Here is a 15,598-nt window from a genome sequence, read left to right as displayed (position 1 = left end):
GCATACGAACGTTCGCCTATCAACGGGTTTTTCTGTTTGGCCAGTGACCGCGCGCGCACAGTGGTGAAGTGGCCGTTTGAATTGAACACAGAATCGATTCTGAATTTTTGAGAATCGATTCTGAATCGTTAGATAACGAATCGTGATGCATCGATGCATCAACCTTTTCTCCCACACCTAGTTGCTATGTAGTAAAAAAAGCTCAACTATAAATAATGTGATTGCTTTCATCTTGAAGCGTGAGATCTTGCAACCGTCATATAACAAACTTTTCCAGTCTCAGGAGCTTTATCACGTTTCAGCTTGTGGGATTGACCCACCTGACCTTTTGTTATACTTGGCTGTGTCTCTGTAAATTTGGAGCTGTGCTAAAGCACACTCTGCAAAGTTTTTTTTAAACATCTCAGACCTTTTGTTTGCTTTTTGATTGGGTTGTTTTTATTTTTTCCTCAATTTTCATCTCAATAATTATGCTAGTTTTATAATCGGCCCTGCCACAAAAACATATTTTTGCATCAGAAAAATATTATACATGAAATATTTTTTGTACTAAATAAACAATTATTTAGAACTAATAATTCAAATTGTAACATGAGGAAAGCTATTAATTCATGCAAACACTTTTTTTGACTGTGGCATCTGGTGCATGCAGTATAACCACTACAGAATATTACATTGGTGACATTTTAAATCGGAAGGTTTCACAACAACGCTACTGTCACCGTGCTGAATAGCAAAAATAATGACTGTTTTCAAACATGTTATCCTGAATGCGCTTCCGGTTTGACATTGCTCTTCAGCTGATGTTGCTGTGTAAGACTTGACACTTTTAACTGTTCATGTAAATTACCTCTTTCTCTCTTTCTTCCTGTTTCCCCACATGTCTCTGTAGTGTGGAGGAGATGAGAAGCGAGTGGACAGCAGGACAATCTATGTAGGACGTCGGCCATGTCCGGACACAGAGGCCTTCATCCCCTCCAAATTCTGTGACAACAGGATTGTGTCCTCCAAGGTAACTTGTGGTATTTGTTATACCACACCTTGTCACGTATCTGAAAGCATGAACTGGGGTGTACTTAAGCTCGCCGCAGTGTAATCAGATTTTACAGGATAACAGCATTAGGGGTTTAGCTCCCTACAAGAGCCTGTTTGTAATTTTCTTTAGCTCGTAATTAGCAAGTGTTGTTTAATGCCATGGCAACTGCAGCGTTAACGCATAAGAGATGTGTGTTAGCAGCATCATGTGGAGAGTATGTCTGCAGCATGCTTCTCTCAAGCCCTGGTGTTCAGCCACCTGTTCCTCCAGGTGTGAAGAGACTGTCGGGACCCCCTACTGCGTCTGGGTCCAGAAAAAATTCTTTCCATTTTCTCTTTTTCCCCCCTCTATTCTTTCATCATTTGCTACTGGCAAACTGGAGTAAATCTTACCATCCACTTCCACCCAACGAAACACCCTAATTTGCCTGTCAGAGCAGTGCTTGAGATCCGGCTGATAAATACATAGTTGCAATTAACGTTCAAGTGTTGGTTGACTCTGCCCCCCTTAATCTTGTGGGACTTCCTGAATCTCCTCATTTAGTCGATAGATGAGGAGTGTTTTAAGAGACGAAAGGAAGAATCGAGGGAGTAAGAAGTAATAGATTTATCAGACCTGTGGCCATGCTGTGGTGTACGGTGATCAATTTTTCTCTGGCATGAGACTCTAAACACACTTTAATTACCTGCACTGCAATGTTTACACTTCTCTATGCATCTGCTTTGCATCTTCCCACTCAAACTCGCCGTAACCTTTTCTCCATGGTATCTCTTGGATCCAGTTTTTCCTCTAAAAGAGAACCAGACTTGCCACATCTTCTCAAGTTTACCTCAGAATAACATCTGCTGTTATAAATGATGATGCATTCCCTTTTATCTTATTGCAGGTGTCTCAATCTGCCCTCCCTCACTTTCCTCTCCCTTCGTGATCCATTATTTGGCAGTGATGGTTATATTAGGTGGAAATAGCTGTCCACATTCCAGTTATTTTTCTGTCTCCCCTTTCACATGATCTAGTCAGCATTTGCATTTATTCTCAGTTGTATTGCCAAGTATTTGGCTTATTGGGTAGTTGAAACTCAAGCAGTGATATACTTTTTTTGGGATGCAGAATTTTTTTAAATTGAGTAAAAATTTAGTATAGCTATCATTTTTGTTATGGTTCTCTGTAAAAAATTTAACCATAACGTTCTCCATCCACGGTTCGGCACGCACTTGCACTGCGGTTCATCACAAATCTGACGAATCTGACGCATATGCATCTGTAATATGGTTTGTTGAAAATTAATAATAATGTTTCTGTTGATGGATCTGCATTCTGGCTTCCCCTAAACTTTGTTCAATGCGAGTGCCGTATGCTCTAATATGACCAGTCATTTACGCCGTCATCACCTGGGTGTTGATGGCGCACAAGCACAGGTGAGACCTGAACAGCACATGTTGCTATCTGTTTAACATTTGAATGCGAGATATGAAAGAGATTTGTGTGCGCACACATCCAAAGCGTGCACATGGAAAGCCGCATGTCAGACAGTGCACAAATATTAAGTTCTCTTACGCATGATCGGACAAATTCACACAAAAATGATGTCAGCCTAGTAAACATAATAGGTTATGTTTTAAGTTAATGTAAACAGTCGAAAAAGACAACGCATTTGTACAGTATCAGTAAATTGGATCCATGCATTGTCTTTAAAGTGACAGCAGCCTAAAATTCCTGCTGTCTGTGTTTTTAATGTTAATCAAACAAAAGACAAGGAAATCAATCACTGCTCTTGACTGAGTCTGAACTTTAATAATGATTCATCTTTATTTAATTTATACAGTTAAGATGATATGTTCTGTTGTTTTACATTTTTGATTACTTTATTCAATTTCTGTACTTGAAAACTACTGTTAGATACCTAAATAACCTGAAAAGCACTGTTTATTTTATTTGTATCTTTGCTCTATTGTATTTTTTTTAATGTTGTTTGTTCTTTATTTTCTTTAATTTTATTTTACGGTAGTCCTTTTTTCCCCTGACCATAGCACATACGGAACCGTACTGAAACCGTGACTGTAAAACTGTGATGATAAACCACATTTTTCGGAATCCAAGTTTTTGATATTTTTTTGATATTTAAATAATTTCACATTGAATCTCCAAATGAATGTAGAAACAACATAAAGACTCTCTATGAAATAGACCCCCCCCCCCACACACACACACAATTTTAGCCATTAATTATAGCCATTCAACACTACAGTATAAATGAAAGCTATCAATTTTAACGTTTATTAGGCTTTAAAAAAGATAACGACTTTTAATTTAAGTGAACTTCAATATATCATTGAAGTTCTTTTCATTGAAGCATTTTCTCTCCCTGTTGGCCCAGTTAGACAAGTTCAGATTTTTACTTGCCCTGTCAAAATGCACAAAAATTATTGCTTTTGTTGTTTTAGACCCATGTAACCTTGTAAACAGTGCTTTGAGATTTTCCGGCTGGTCCGACAGGTTGAATAAAGTAATCAATAAGTGTAAACACTTCACAGTCTTCACGTCATAAATTATAAATGAAACATAGATTTCTCCTCATTAAAGCTACAAAAGTTATTCAGTCAAGAGTGTGTGTGTGGACTGGTAATCATCACGTTATGGGGACAAAATGTCCCCACAAAGATAGCAATATCCGAAATCCTCATCCTTGTGGGGACATTTTTAGGTCCCCATGAGGAAAACATCTTATAAATCAGACTAAGTGATGTTTTTTGAAAATGTAAAATTGCAGAATGTCTCCTGTGAGGGTTAGGTTTAGGGGCAGGGGCAGTGTAGGGGGATAGAATATACGGTATGTACGGTATAAAAACCATTACGCCTATGAAAAGTCCCCATAAAAGATGAAAACACTACATGTGTGTGTGTGTGTGTGTGTGTGTATATATGTATATATATATAGGCCTATATATATATATATATATATATATATATATATATATATATATATATATATATATATATATATATATATATATATATATATATATATATATATATATATATATATATATATATATATATATATATATATATATATATATATATATATATATATATATATATATATATATATATATATATATATATATATATATATATATATATATATATATATATATATATATATATATATATATATATATATATATATATATATATTAGGGCTGAAACGATTCATCGAGTTACTCGATTACAAAAATTCCTCGAGGCAAAAATTCTGCCTCGAAGCCTCGTTAAATTACTATGACGCGCACTATACGCGCAGGGATCTGATTCACACGGACCGCTGTTCAATGTTCAGGAAGCTCACCATAGCGCGTGATACATTTTGAATTTAGTTTAGATTCTAGATGCCCAGAATCACTATAGTAACTGCATGTTTTACACAGTTTATGTAAGTTGATTACCGTTCTTATAGCTGCCACACACACACACGGCGCGCGCGCAAGCCCCAAACCCAGATCGCTTTCACTTTCGTCCTCATAAAGTTTGTCAAGTAAATGCTTTTAAAGCCTTTCCAGTTTGAACATTGAAGCGATTGTGCACTATTCAAAAACAACAATACGGAAAACTTCTCCGTTCAGTGCTCAGCTTTTTTCTGTGACACAGAGCCGAGCCGTGTCGCGTCTTTGACAACGAGCGCGCCCCGAAGGCAGACCTCTTTTCGCGTGAAGATCGCGCGCGGAGAGCTGCGCAGAAACGCAGTGTCAACGCCGTCCTGTGACGAAAGTAAAGTCACTAAAGTAGCTTAGAAACTCAACCGTTAAAGGCATATATTTGAATACCTTTGAAGTAATTACAAATCACAGCTTCATAATGAATAGAGACGGAATGAGTAATTCACACACACATTCACTCTCTCATTGATGCATCCAAATAAATGTAATGTAGGCCTACTACTGTGTTAATGTATCTGTATCTGATGTACAACAAACATAAATCTGCCCCACAGACATCAATAACTGCTGAAAGTGAACCGTTTCCTTCAAGTATTTTAAAATCACCAAGAAATGCACTTTTTGCATTTGTTGGAAAAATTCCAACTTTAATAGTAGAAAATCAGTAACACACACACACACACACACGCACCCTCCTCTCTCTCGCGCCAGTCAGACCAATCGTGGCAATGCATCACATATGCGTAAACTTTTATGTAGCCACGCAACAATAATTTCAGCATGCATTCACTGTATACACCGGGACGTGATGTTGTGACGCGATTTTTCGAACGGATGCTTCACCTAAAATGCACCGCTATGCAAGTGATGCAAGGCAAATGCAGCGCTCTATTGAAATTGGATGTATGTATTCAGTACCAAATTGCAATGAAGCCTCACACACACGCACACACACACACGCACACACACACACACACACACACACACACAGGTTTCTAGGTTACCATAGCAAATAGGCTCACCCCAGAAATTATATATTATTTGTTAGTAGCCTAATGGTAAATGCTGCAGGTGTAGAAATCTACATAAAAGATATTTACTTTGATGTCAGGGTTAGATTACAGCATGAAACCTGTTGTGCATATTAATAAATTAAATTGCTTTTCCTCTTCATTTTCGTTATGCATTATTTGTTTTGGTTGTTTAAAAACTCAGATTTTTTTATCCGATTAATCGATTAATCGACCGATTAAGTGCTAGATTAATCGATTACAAAAAGAATCGATAGCTGCAGCCCTTATATATGTGTGTGTGTGTGTGTGTGTGTGTATATATATGTGTATATATATATATATGTATATATGTATATATGTATATATATATATATATATGTGTGTGTGTATATATATATATATATATATATATATATATATGTGTGTGTGTGTATATATATATATATATATACATATATATATATATATATATATATATATATATATATATATATGTATATGTATATGTATATGTATATGTATATGTATATGTATATGTGTGTGTGTGTGTATATATATATACATACATACATACATACATACATATATGATTCTTATTAATTTGCATTTCTTAACATTTTCTTGCAATCTTTTTAAAAAAAAATTACGATCGAAAGATTTATTTGAAATAAACAGTCAAAGAATCAAAATATAAAAAACTTTCCTTTATATGTTCGTATAAGATTCAGCTTTACATTTTAATGTTTACTATTAATGAGCTAGTGCATTTCTGCTGTTGTATTTCAAAATGAGAAATGGAGAAATTGCCATCAACGGATCAGGTGGCAGGTTCTCCAGGGTTCGCCGAAAGAAGGTGATGAGTCGCTAATCCAAATCAATGTAATACCTGCTGGCCCAGAGAACTGCTGCCCGGTCACACACATCAGAGAGCTTTGGAGCTATTGAAGTCGTCTTAGCTCCCTCTCCCAGAAAAGCACAAACACAGGAGCTGATGAATATTGAATGCATTTAATCCTTTCTCCAGGTTTTCATCAGGATGTAGGTTTACGATCACATTGCTGTAAAGGAATAATTCACCTAAAAAAAAAAATCTTTGCAAAAAAATGATTTGCAGTCCATGCTGCATTTCCATATAATGAAAGTAAATGCGTATTGTGAATGATAAGCTAAAAAAAGACAAAAAACACCATAAATGTAGTTTATACACCTTGTGCACTATATTAAAAGTCTTCTGAAGCCATACAATAGCTTTGTGTGAAGATGATTAAACGATGGCACAATTAAAAAAATTTGGGAAAATAACCCTTTAAAACATTTTTTTTTTCAACTTTACATAATGTTTTTAACTTGTCACTGTTTAATTTTTTTCTTTTGTTTTCTTACTTCCTCAGTACACCGTGTGGAACTTCCTGCCAAAGAACCTATTCGAGCAGTTTAGAAGAATTGCAAATTTTTACTTCCTCATCATATTCTTGGTGCAGGTAAGTGATCGCATTTGATCAGTCATAAGCATTTGCCATCCCTAGAGAAACAAACTGTGTGTGTGTGTGTGTGTGAGGATACGAGTGTGTTTAATGTGTGACTCATAGCCTGGCTGGTTCTGCTCCATGCTGATCTGATGTCACTGGACTTGCGATAATGGCAGAGAGACAGAGAGACGGGGAAGCCTCTGCTACACTCCATAGAAGCACATGAAGATGACCTTAGTTAAACCAGAGAGTGGAACCGTGTAAACAGCTGATGCCGTTTAGTGAAGTGTGTGTATTTAATAAAGGGTAATGGTGGATTGATGAAGAGCATAAGGTCTTGTTGCTGTCAGGTGCATGAGGAGTGAGAAATGAAACTTACGATTTGACACCTGATTTGGCAGTTGATTTTGTGTGTGAGATTGAGGCTAATGATATATCTGGTAAGGAATATATCCAAAACCTGCAAATGCTTCATTCTCAGGCAGTGATATGGAGGTAAGGCGGCATCTAGACGTGTACACTACCGTTCAATGGTTTGGGCTCAGTACGATTTTTTTTTTAATACTTTTTGAAAGAAGCATCTTATGCTCACCAAGGCTGCATTTATTTGATCATAAATACAGTAAAAAATGTTAGATTGTGAAATATTATGTAAATTTAGAATAACTGTTTTCTATTTGAATATATTTTGAGATATCATTTATTCCTGTGTTGGCAAAGCTGAATTTTCTGCATCGTTACTCCAGTCTTCAGTGTCACATGATCCATCAGAAATCATTCTAAACAAAGGGAGTTTAATTTGGTTTCAGACACAGTCTATAATAAATGTGCACGCCTCAGTATGTCTTATGTACATCCATGTTGTGATGTGATCTGTGTGCGTGTGTGAGAGCGAGATCCCCAGGTGTTTGCCTGCTTCTGGCATGTGTCTGGCATGCCTCTACTAATCCTGCTTTTCTCTTGAGGGGCTCCTTATCCTCTCTGACTACCTCTCCCCATGCAGCCCACTATTATAACAGCACGAGGGAGACACACACGCGTGCCTGTCACACAAGACCTGCTCTTAAATCACCAGTCTCCAAATAGAACCGCTCAATTCTCCTGAGGCACATAAACGCACCATTGCAATCTCACCGTCTTATGCTCATTTCTATCTCCCCATTCTTCCATGTCTCTTCATCCTGCCATTTTTCTGTTCCACACCCCTTCTCTTTTCCTCATTTCTTTGTTCTCCCCCTTTCTCTCTCTTTCTCTCCCGCTCCCGTACGCCTCTGCAGCACAGCACTGCTGACGTCAGCAGCTAGGAAGCCCTCTGTAGTTCTTTTGAGCCACAAATAGACACTGACTGATAAAAAAGCACCAGTATGCTAAAAATAGCACTGCGTGCCTTCGCCGGGGTCCTGATGGGAAAAGAGCGATGGGAGGAGGGAGGAGAGGAGAACAGAAGGAGGGGAGGAGTCGAGGGGGATCTGTCTTTCACACGCACATTTTGACACACATTCTGCTGGAATGTTCTAAATACCTGTGTGTGTGTGTGTAGATGAGGGGTTGCGCTAACAAGCAGACAGTGTTCAGCTGAGTGGATGTGTGCATAACCGCAAAGAGGAAATTGGCACATAATCTTGAGTAAACGTTAAAGAGAGAAAGGGTGAAATCTTAGTCATAGTAGATTGATGTGAGCATTGAAGTATAGTGTGTACAGTATGATTCACAGATTCTTTATCAAACTATTCTGGGTTGATCCACAAAAATTCAGAATTTTACTTAAATAGCCCTACTTTATTAATTCTTATTTAAAAGCATAGTGTATGCAGCAGAAAACATGATGCACATAAGTGCCATGCCAGGCTGCAGTGCTTCAAAAATGGAACGGGGGCGCATCTGCAGTGACATCTATGCCACAAAACTGATTATACATTAGACGTACACACTGAGGCAAGCAGACACGATTTTAAAATCTTTTACCATGCGCAAGTAACCCAAAATGTCCTTAAAGCATCATTGACTTTTATTATTAAAAAATACCCTCATTGAATAATAATAATAATAATAATTATTATTAATTTTTTTTTTTTTTTTTGCATTTAGCATGTTTTTCCATGCTGAGACCAGAATAGGGCAACAGAGAACAGATCTGTGACCCACCCGTTGGGAAACATTGGTTTACACCTGTTCAAACGCACACAGGTGGGAGCCTGCAGATACATTTTACAGCCAAGGACAAAAAGCCTGAATAAACGCTATTTTACATTGTCTTATTGTATCAACCTTGAAAGTCTTTCATTTTTATGCACAGGCTCAGAAAACAAGTCCCACACTGATTTACAGCAGCAGAGTTTAATTTTGCTCTGATGCAGCATTTCATTGGCATAGACTTACATATTTTAGTACAGCTTTTATCCAGACCATTTACACTGAATTTGGCAACAGGTCACTTTAACTTGTGAAAAATGCTGTTGTTAAAGGATTAGTTAACTTTTAAATAAACTTTTGCTGATAATTTACTCACCCCCATGTCATCCAAGATGTCCATGTCTTTCTTTCTGCAGTCGAAAAGAAATGAAGGTTTTGGATGAAAACAGTCCAGGGTTTTTCTCCATATAATGCACTTCAGTGGGACCCAAATGGTTCAAGGTCCAAATGACAGTTTCAGTGTAGCTTCAAAGGGCTTTAAACGATACCAGACAATGAATAAGGGTCTTATCTAGCGAAACGATCAGTTTCTGCGAGAAACCGAGCAGTATTCATGCTATTATTTTACCTCTTAACAGCGGAACGCGATCGTCTCTGAGCTCCGCCATTACTTCCGGAGAGTGAGGTCAAATTAGATCGTGGTTATAGATATATCGATAGTAGATGCCTCATTCTACTGATCCGTGCAGTCGCTAATGAGGCATCTACGTATACATCTATGACCACGATCAAATTTGACCTCACTCCGGAAGTAATGGCGGAGCTCAGAGACGATCGCGTTCCTCTGTTAAGAGGTAAAATAATAGCATAAATACTGCTCGGTTTCTCGCAGAAACTGGTCGTTTCACTAGATAGACCCTTATTCATCGTCTGGTATCGTTTAAAGCCCTTTGAAGCTGCACTGAAACTGTCATTTGGACCTTGAACCGTTTGGGTCCCACTGAAGTGCATTATATGGAGAAAAACCCTGGACTGTTTTCATCCAAAACCTTCATTTCTTTTCGACTGCAGAAAGAAAGACATGGACATATTGGACGACATGGGGGTGAGTAAATTATCAGCAAAAGTTTTATTAAAAGTGAACTAATCCTTTAAAAATTAAGATGCCTTAAAGGGTTACTTCAGCGATTTAGCATTAAGCTTTGTATCAGTAGAAACCTGGTAGTATATTCAAATTATGGTACTTTCCTCCCTCATATCCCCCTGAGACATTTTATTTCTGGAAAAAAATCCTCCGTTGACGCAAATATCGTCATTTTGCATCATCTCAGGATTTTTTTGGCCAGAGGCTATAGACTACAGGAGCTAGTTCTGCATGTTTTCAACCCGCCAACAGGGGAGGGATCTCACTCACAGAATGTAAATGCGCACGGCCATTCGGCTCGGGCAACGGGCATTCATAACGGAGCGGTGTGGAGCAAAGTGAGTGTTTCTACTTTTCAATGAATTCCTATGAAAGTTAAGCTTGCATATGCGATCTGAAAATGCGCCAGACTGGACACGTCGTGAATGACTGCCGCGCTTATCTCAGCTCTGCTCAGCTCTTCGCTCTCGTGATGAATTAAATCTGACTCCTGCTGCATCTGTGACGTGACTTTCGTTCGGCTCACTCACTTTATTGAAAAGACACGTTCAGTTTTTAATTGTAGTGTCTGTTCTCTAACTGAATTAAATGATTGTATTACTATGAAAATCAAAACGACAGTGGGGGCGGTGTAATGGTGGGCAAGTGATAACCAGTGGCCGTGACTTTGGGAGTGCCCTTGTAGGGCAGCGAAGCAAGTGCATTCTGGGAGTTGTTGTCTTTCATCCACATGAGACAATTTTTTTTTTTTTCTCAGTCTAGAAGGCACCAAATTCAAATTCAAATTTCACATTTTTACTACATAAATGACCCAGTTTAATTACACATTCATCTTCCCAGCGCTGAAGTACCCCTTTAAGAATATTTTTTTTAAATCAAAGTTCAGCGCTTCTTGGCCTTTGGAAATATAGGCCCCACGTATTGGCTAAGTTATTTTCTCTGGCATTTCTGCTGTAATTATGACAATGGGGCTCATTTTCACTGGCAGGGAAACTGGTAGTGCTGATTACATTTAATTTATTATGTTTTTAAAGGTCCCGTTTTTCCTGTGTTTTTGAAGCTTTGATTGTGTTTACAGTGTGCAATATAACATGTGTTCATGTTTCACGTGTAAAAAAACACAGTATTTTTCACACAATTTACTTATCTGTATACCGCTGTTTTCACTGTCCTAAAAACGACTTGATGATTTCCTTATTCTATGAAGTCCCTCCTTCAGAAATACGTAACGAGTTCTGATTGTGCCAGCGGTTCCCGTGTTGTGATTCGACAGCAGCTTCGCGCACGTTGCCCGGAAAGGTCACGCCTCTTACCATAATGGGGAGATGCATGCGCTCAATGTTATTGTAAACATGTCTATATTACCGTAGCAATTTGAGCCGGAATCAGACCCGGGATGAAAATAACAGCGTCTCGACGACATGGCGACAAACACACTCTACAAACGCAACACTTCCTCTTCTCCACGTGGGAGAGCAACAAGACCACACCCCCTTTTTTGCGTATTCTTGTGGGCGGAGGTTAGTCAACAAACTGTTCTACTGACGTCATTAAAGCAGGGAGAACAGGGATGTAGTACAAACCGTCCGTTCGCTGTAGGCTTTGAAAGGGAACTTCTGTTAAATAAAATATCCCCATAGCATATGCTGGGGAAATTATCATTCATTTTAGGGATATTTGTCACATGTAAGAGATATTTTGTGTGCGGTATGCAAATACTTCCTCTTTATGACAGTAGGACATATTGAACAGATTGTATTGTGGTTTCTCACAGGCTCATTTTAATTTGCAACCAATTAAGTTGCAGTGTCTACTCTCACTAAGGTCTGTGTTGGTATTTAGTAACTCACACGTTGTACGTCTACCTCCGTAAGGTGTTTCGGTGGTAACTGATGTCTTCAGCGTTAGCTTTGGGAATTGGCTCCCTCGAGGCGGCGGTTAAATGAATGGTATTTGCGTCTACACGGTGGAGCTAGCGAGGTGGGTCTGGCAGTGATGGGTGGGGGTGTTTTGTGTGAGCGTATAAACGACGAAGGGGCAGCACTTCATCAGAGAAGTGACTGTATTTCATTACAGTCGCTGATGAACTGTATCAGTGGCGCTGTCTGTAACTGAGCGATCCAGGGGAATAAACTCCCAGTACGCATGCATTTGTGTGTGTGTGTGTGTGTGTGTATTAAAAACAGTAACCAAATGAAAGCACAAGACAGACTGTCCTCAGCAAATTGTGCCGCATCTCTCTTAATATTTTTAATCGAGTGGGAAGCTGCAGTGGGCTCCATCCAGATGGGCCTTTATCAATTTATTAAAAGAAAAAAAGAAAAAAAAAATACGATGTGCGGGACCGCTGGCCCTCACAACATCCATCACTTGTAGGAACCACAAGTGCATTAGAGTGCTTTCTGCTGACTGATTCCCAGACTCAGCCCTCGAAAGGTTAGTCTCAGAGAGAAAGAAGAAAGAGAGGAGAAACACATGTGCCACAAGGGAAACCAGGGGTGGTATTCACAGGGGTCAAGTGCTTCCTTTGGTGTTTTTCATGCTTTTGTTTCTAAAGTACCTTCCTGAACTGCTGAATTTAAAGGGATAGTTTGCCTCAAAATGTAAATGCTGTCATCATTTACTAACCCTCATGTTGTTCCAAAACTGTATGAAAATTCTATGGTAAAAACCTATTATTAATAATAATGCATTTTATTTATAGTGTGCTTTTCTAAAACCCAAAGTGCTACAAAACAAAAAAAAATAATGAATAACTATGTATATACATTTATATGTATACACATACACACACACACACACACACACACACACACACACACACACACACACACACACACACACACACACACACACACACACACACACACGTGTATATATATATATATATATATATATATATATATATATATATATATATATATATATATATATATATATATATATATATATAAATTAATGACTATATAAAATTAATGACTATATACGGTGAAAAACTTTTATAGATCAAATGTGACATATAATGTAATTTTACAGTAAAATACACTTTAAAATGGCAGTTTTTGAAAGTGAAAAGGATTTTTTTTTTTACAGTGATGGTTCTACATTTAAACAATAGTTGATGTTGTTTTTTGTCCCATAATAGGGTTTTTGATTTATTTTAGTGTTGTGTGTTGCCATAATAGTGTTTTGTATTTGTGTGTACCTTCTACATCATGAACCTTTTATTAGTATTTACCTCAGCTTGTGCGAAAGCTACTTATGATGAACTTTGATCCATCATGTGACTTTCTCTTCTCTACTTGTGTTTTTATGGTTGTCAGTACATTTATATAGTTATATAGTTACATTTTGGTACTTTGTACTTTTTTACTTTTCAAAAATTTCAAGTTCAATCTGTAAAATGTTTAATGTTTCTTCCATATTGTTTTGTGTTCTGCATTAGAAAGAAAGTCATACATGTTTTTGAATGATACAAGGATGAGTAAATGATGGCTGAATTAAAATTGAGTGAACTATCCCTTTAATGTTGCTTTCTCCTGCAGGTGTGGTGGGTTAGCAGGAAAAGCCCCCTTTCTCTTCCTCTTCTTTCTGTTCCTGATGGCGGTGCCACTAAACAGCTGTCAGCAGACACCTGGCAACTGAGAGATGTTTAACACTTAATAGGCCACTGGTGAAAGATCTGTGCTCTTATGAACATGCGTGCACACATATGGCGCTCGTTTCTCACGGTGTTGCGTGATATTTTAGCATAAGTCGCAGGGCAGGATTTAAAGATGCCTGAGTGTATTTGGGTTAGCCTGCGAGCTCTGACTTGTGGCTGTTAGGCAACGGCTTGCGTGTGGAATGAGGAGGGGGATGTTACATGATTGGCTGGATCGCAAAGCAGTTTAGATGACGTTTAATAGCCAAGTCCAAAAGTAAAGTGTGTGTGTGTGTGTGTGTGTGTGGATGTTTCAGATGGGTTGTTTGGGATTATTTGGTCTTAGACTGGGTAATAGCTGAAAATACTTTATGGTGTTTGTGTGTTGAGAGTGTGTGATCAGGATGATGGGGATTATTAGCTCTGAGCTGGAGTGCTGCTGGTCTGAGATGGGCTTTCACCTTCTGAAGTCCTGCCGGCTTTACACTCTCTCCCTACAGGAATTTTGGCACAGATATGGCACACACGGCATCTTTGTGTTTGAGCTGTTTTCAGCAGTAAAAATGCCGTTCCTCACTGTGGCATGTGGTTTTTGCACTGGCCTCTTTCAGCCAGGCCCTGCAGGGTTCCTGTGTGTGAGAGAGGGAGACGCAGTGTGTTTTATGTCGACCGTAGCTCATTGGACGAACAAAATGTTCACACCTCTGTGAGTTTGACTTCATAACCTACCCTTTTTTCTCTTCCATATATACACAAACATAGAGCAAGTGGTTGTAATCTCATGGTTTTTTTTCCCCTGCATGAGTTGTTTGTACTTCCTACTGTGTGACAAACTGCTCATGTTAAGGATAGACTGGTGTTTACTGTTTTCAGCAACTGGATCTTAGATGTTCAAACTCGCACTATCATGGTTATGATGTGACTCATGCTTTTCCTGTCCAGCTACATTTTTTAAATACAAATGTTAACGCAACATCTAGCCGCTCTGTCACATCTCTACCTGCCTTTTCAAAACACTAGGCCTTTAATTTTGTAATTTATTAATGCTGTTTCTAAATTTTTTACATTTCTCTAAACCTGTTCTGAGTGACATGAAAGAGACATGATCCAACTATCCACAAAATGTTGTTGATCTAGAGACAATAGTAGGGAACCAAAAACTAAACGTTCATCCATCTTGAATGGTTGCCCTACTGCTGAGTGGATGTTTAAACCTTAAATAATAGGCATTCTGTAAATAATGTTATGTGTCCTTCCTTAAAGGTGATTGTTGATACCCCGACCAGCCCCGTGACCAGTGGTTTACCTTTGTTTTTTGTCATCACAGTGACGGCCATCAAACAGGTTAGTTGAATTATGTGCTGTTTATGCCCCTGTCTGCTCTTTTCATTCTTCTCTTACTCTTTTCTCATTTCTTTCTCTCTTTTTATTCACCTGCCACCTTTAGTTTCTCTGGCTATCGCTAAAGCACTTGATGTTTTATAGCCGTGTCACTGCTTAAATAATACCGACCCCAGCTGAGAGTCCGGCTGACCCCGGAGTCCATCTCTCACGCACACAACAAATGATCCGGGGGCTTGTCACAACACAGTGGTCCTCTCACAGCTTTAGGTGTATTGTTTTAGGATCAACTTTTTCCACTGGTCTGCCGCAAGCTTTTTAGAACAGCACAATGGAAGGTGTACTTCCTTCCAGATCTCTGTGGCCTCACACTGAGAGGGGC

General features: G+C 38.5%; 1 protein-coding gene across 5 annotated transcripts in view; it reads left to right on the top strand.

Moving 5' to 3' along the window:
• The window catches only part of atp11c (ATPase phospholipid transporting 11C (ATP11C blood group)), a 75,637-nt gene that overhangs the window by 37,818 nt on the left and 22,221 nt on the right, over positions 1 to 15,598 (top strand). For all 5 annotated transcript variants that reach the window (XM_079839178.1, XM_079839179.1, XM_079839176.1 and 2 more), the window contains exons 2-4: positions 893 to 1,012; positions 6,878 to 6,967; positions 15,139 to 15,219. In XM_079839178.1, coding sequence (XP_079695304.1) covers positions 893 to 1,012; positions 6,878 to 6,967; positions 15,139 to 15,219 — 291 coding nt within the window. The remainder of the gene's footprint in view (positions 1 to 892; positions 1,013 to 6,877; positions 6,968 to 15,138; positions 15,220 to 15,598) is intronic.

This window comes from Gobio gobio (assembly GCF_949357685.1).
Source record: "Gobio gobio genome assembly, chromosome: 16".
Classification (NCBI taxonomy): domain Eukaryota; kingdom Metazoa; phylum Chordata; class Actinopteri; order Cypriniformes; family Gobionidae; genus Gobio; species Gobio gobio.
The sequence above is the reverse complement of the archived record's forward strand: the minus strand, read 5'-3'. Positions and strand labels throughout refer to the sequence as shown.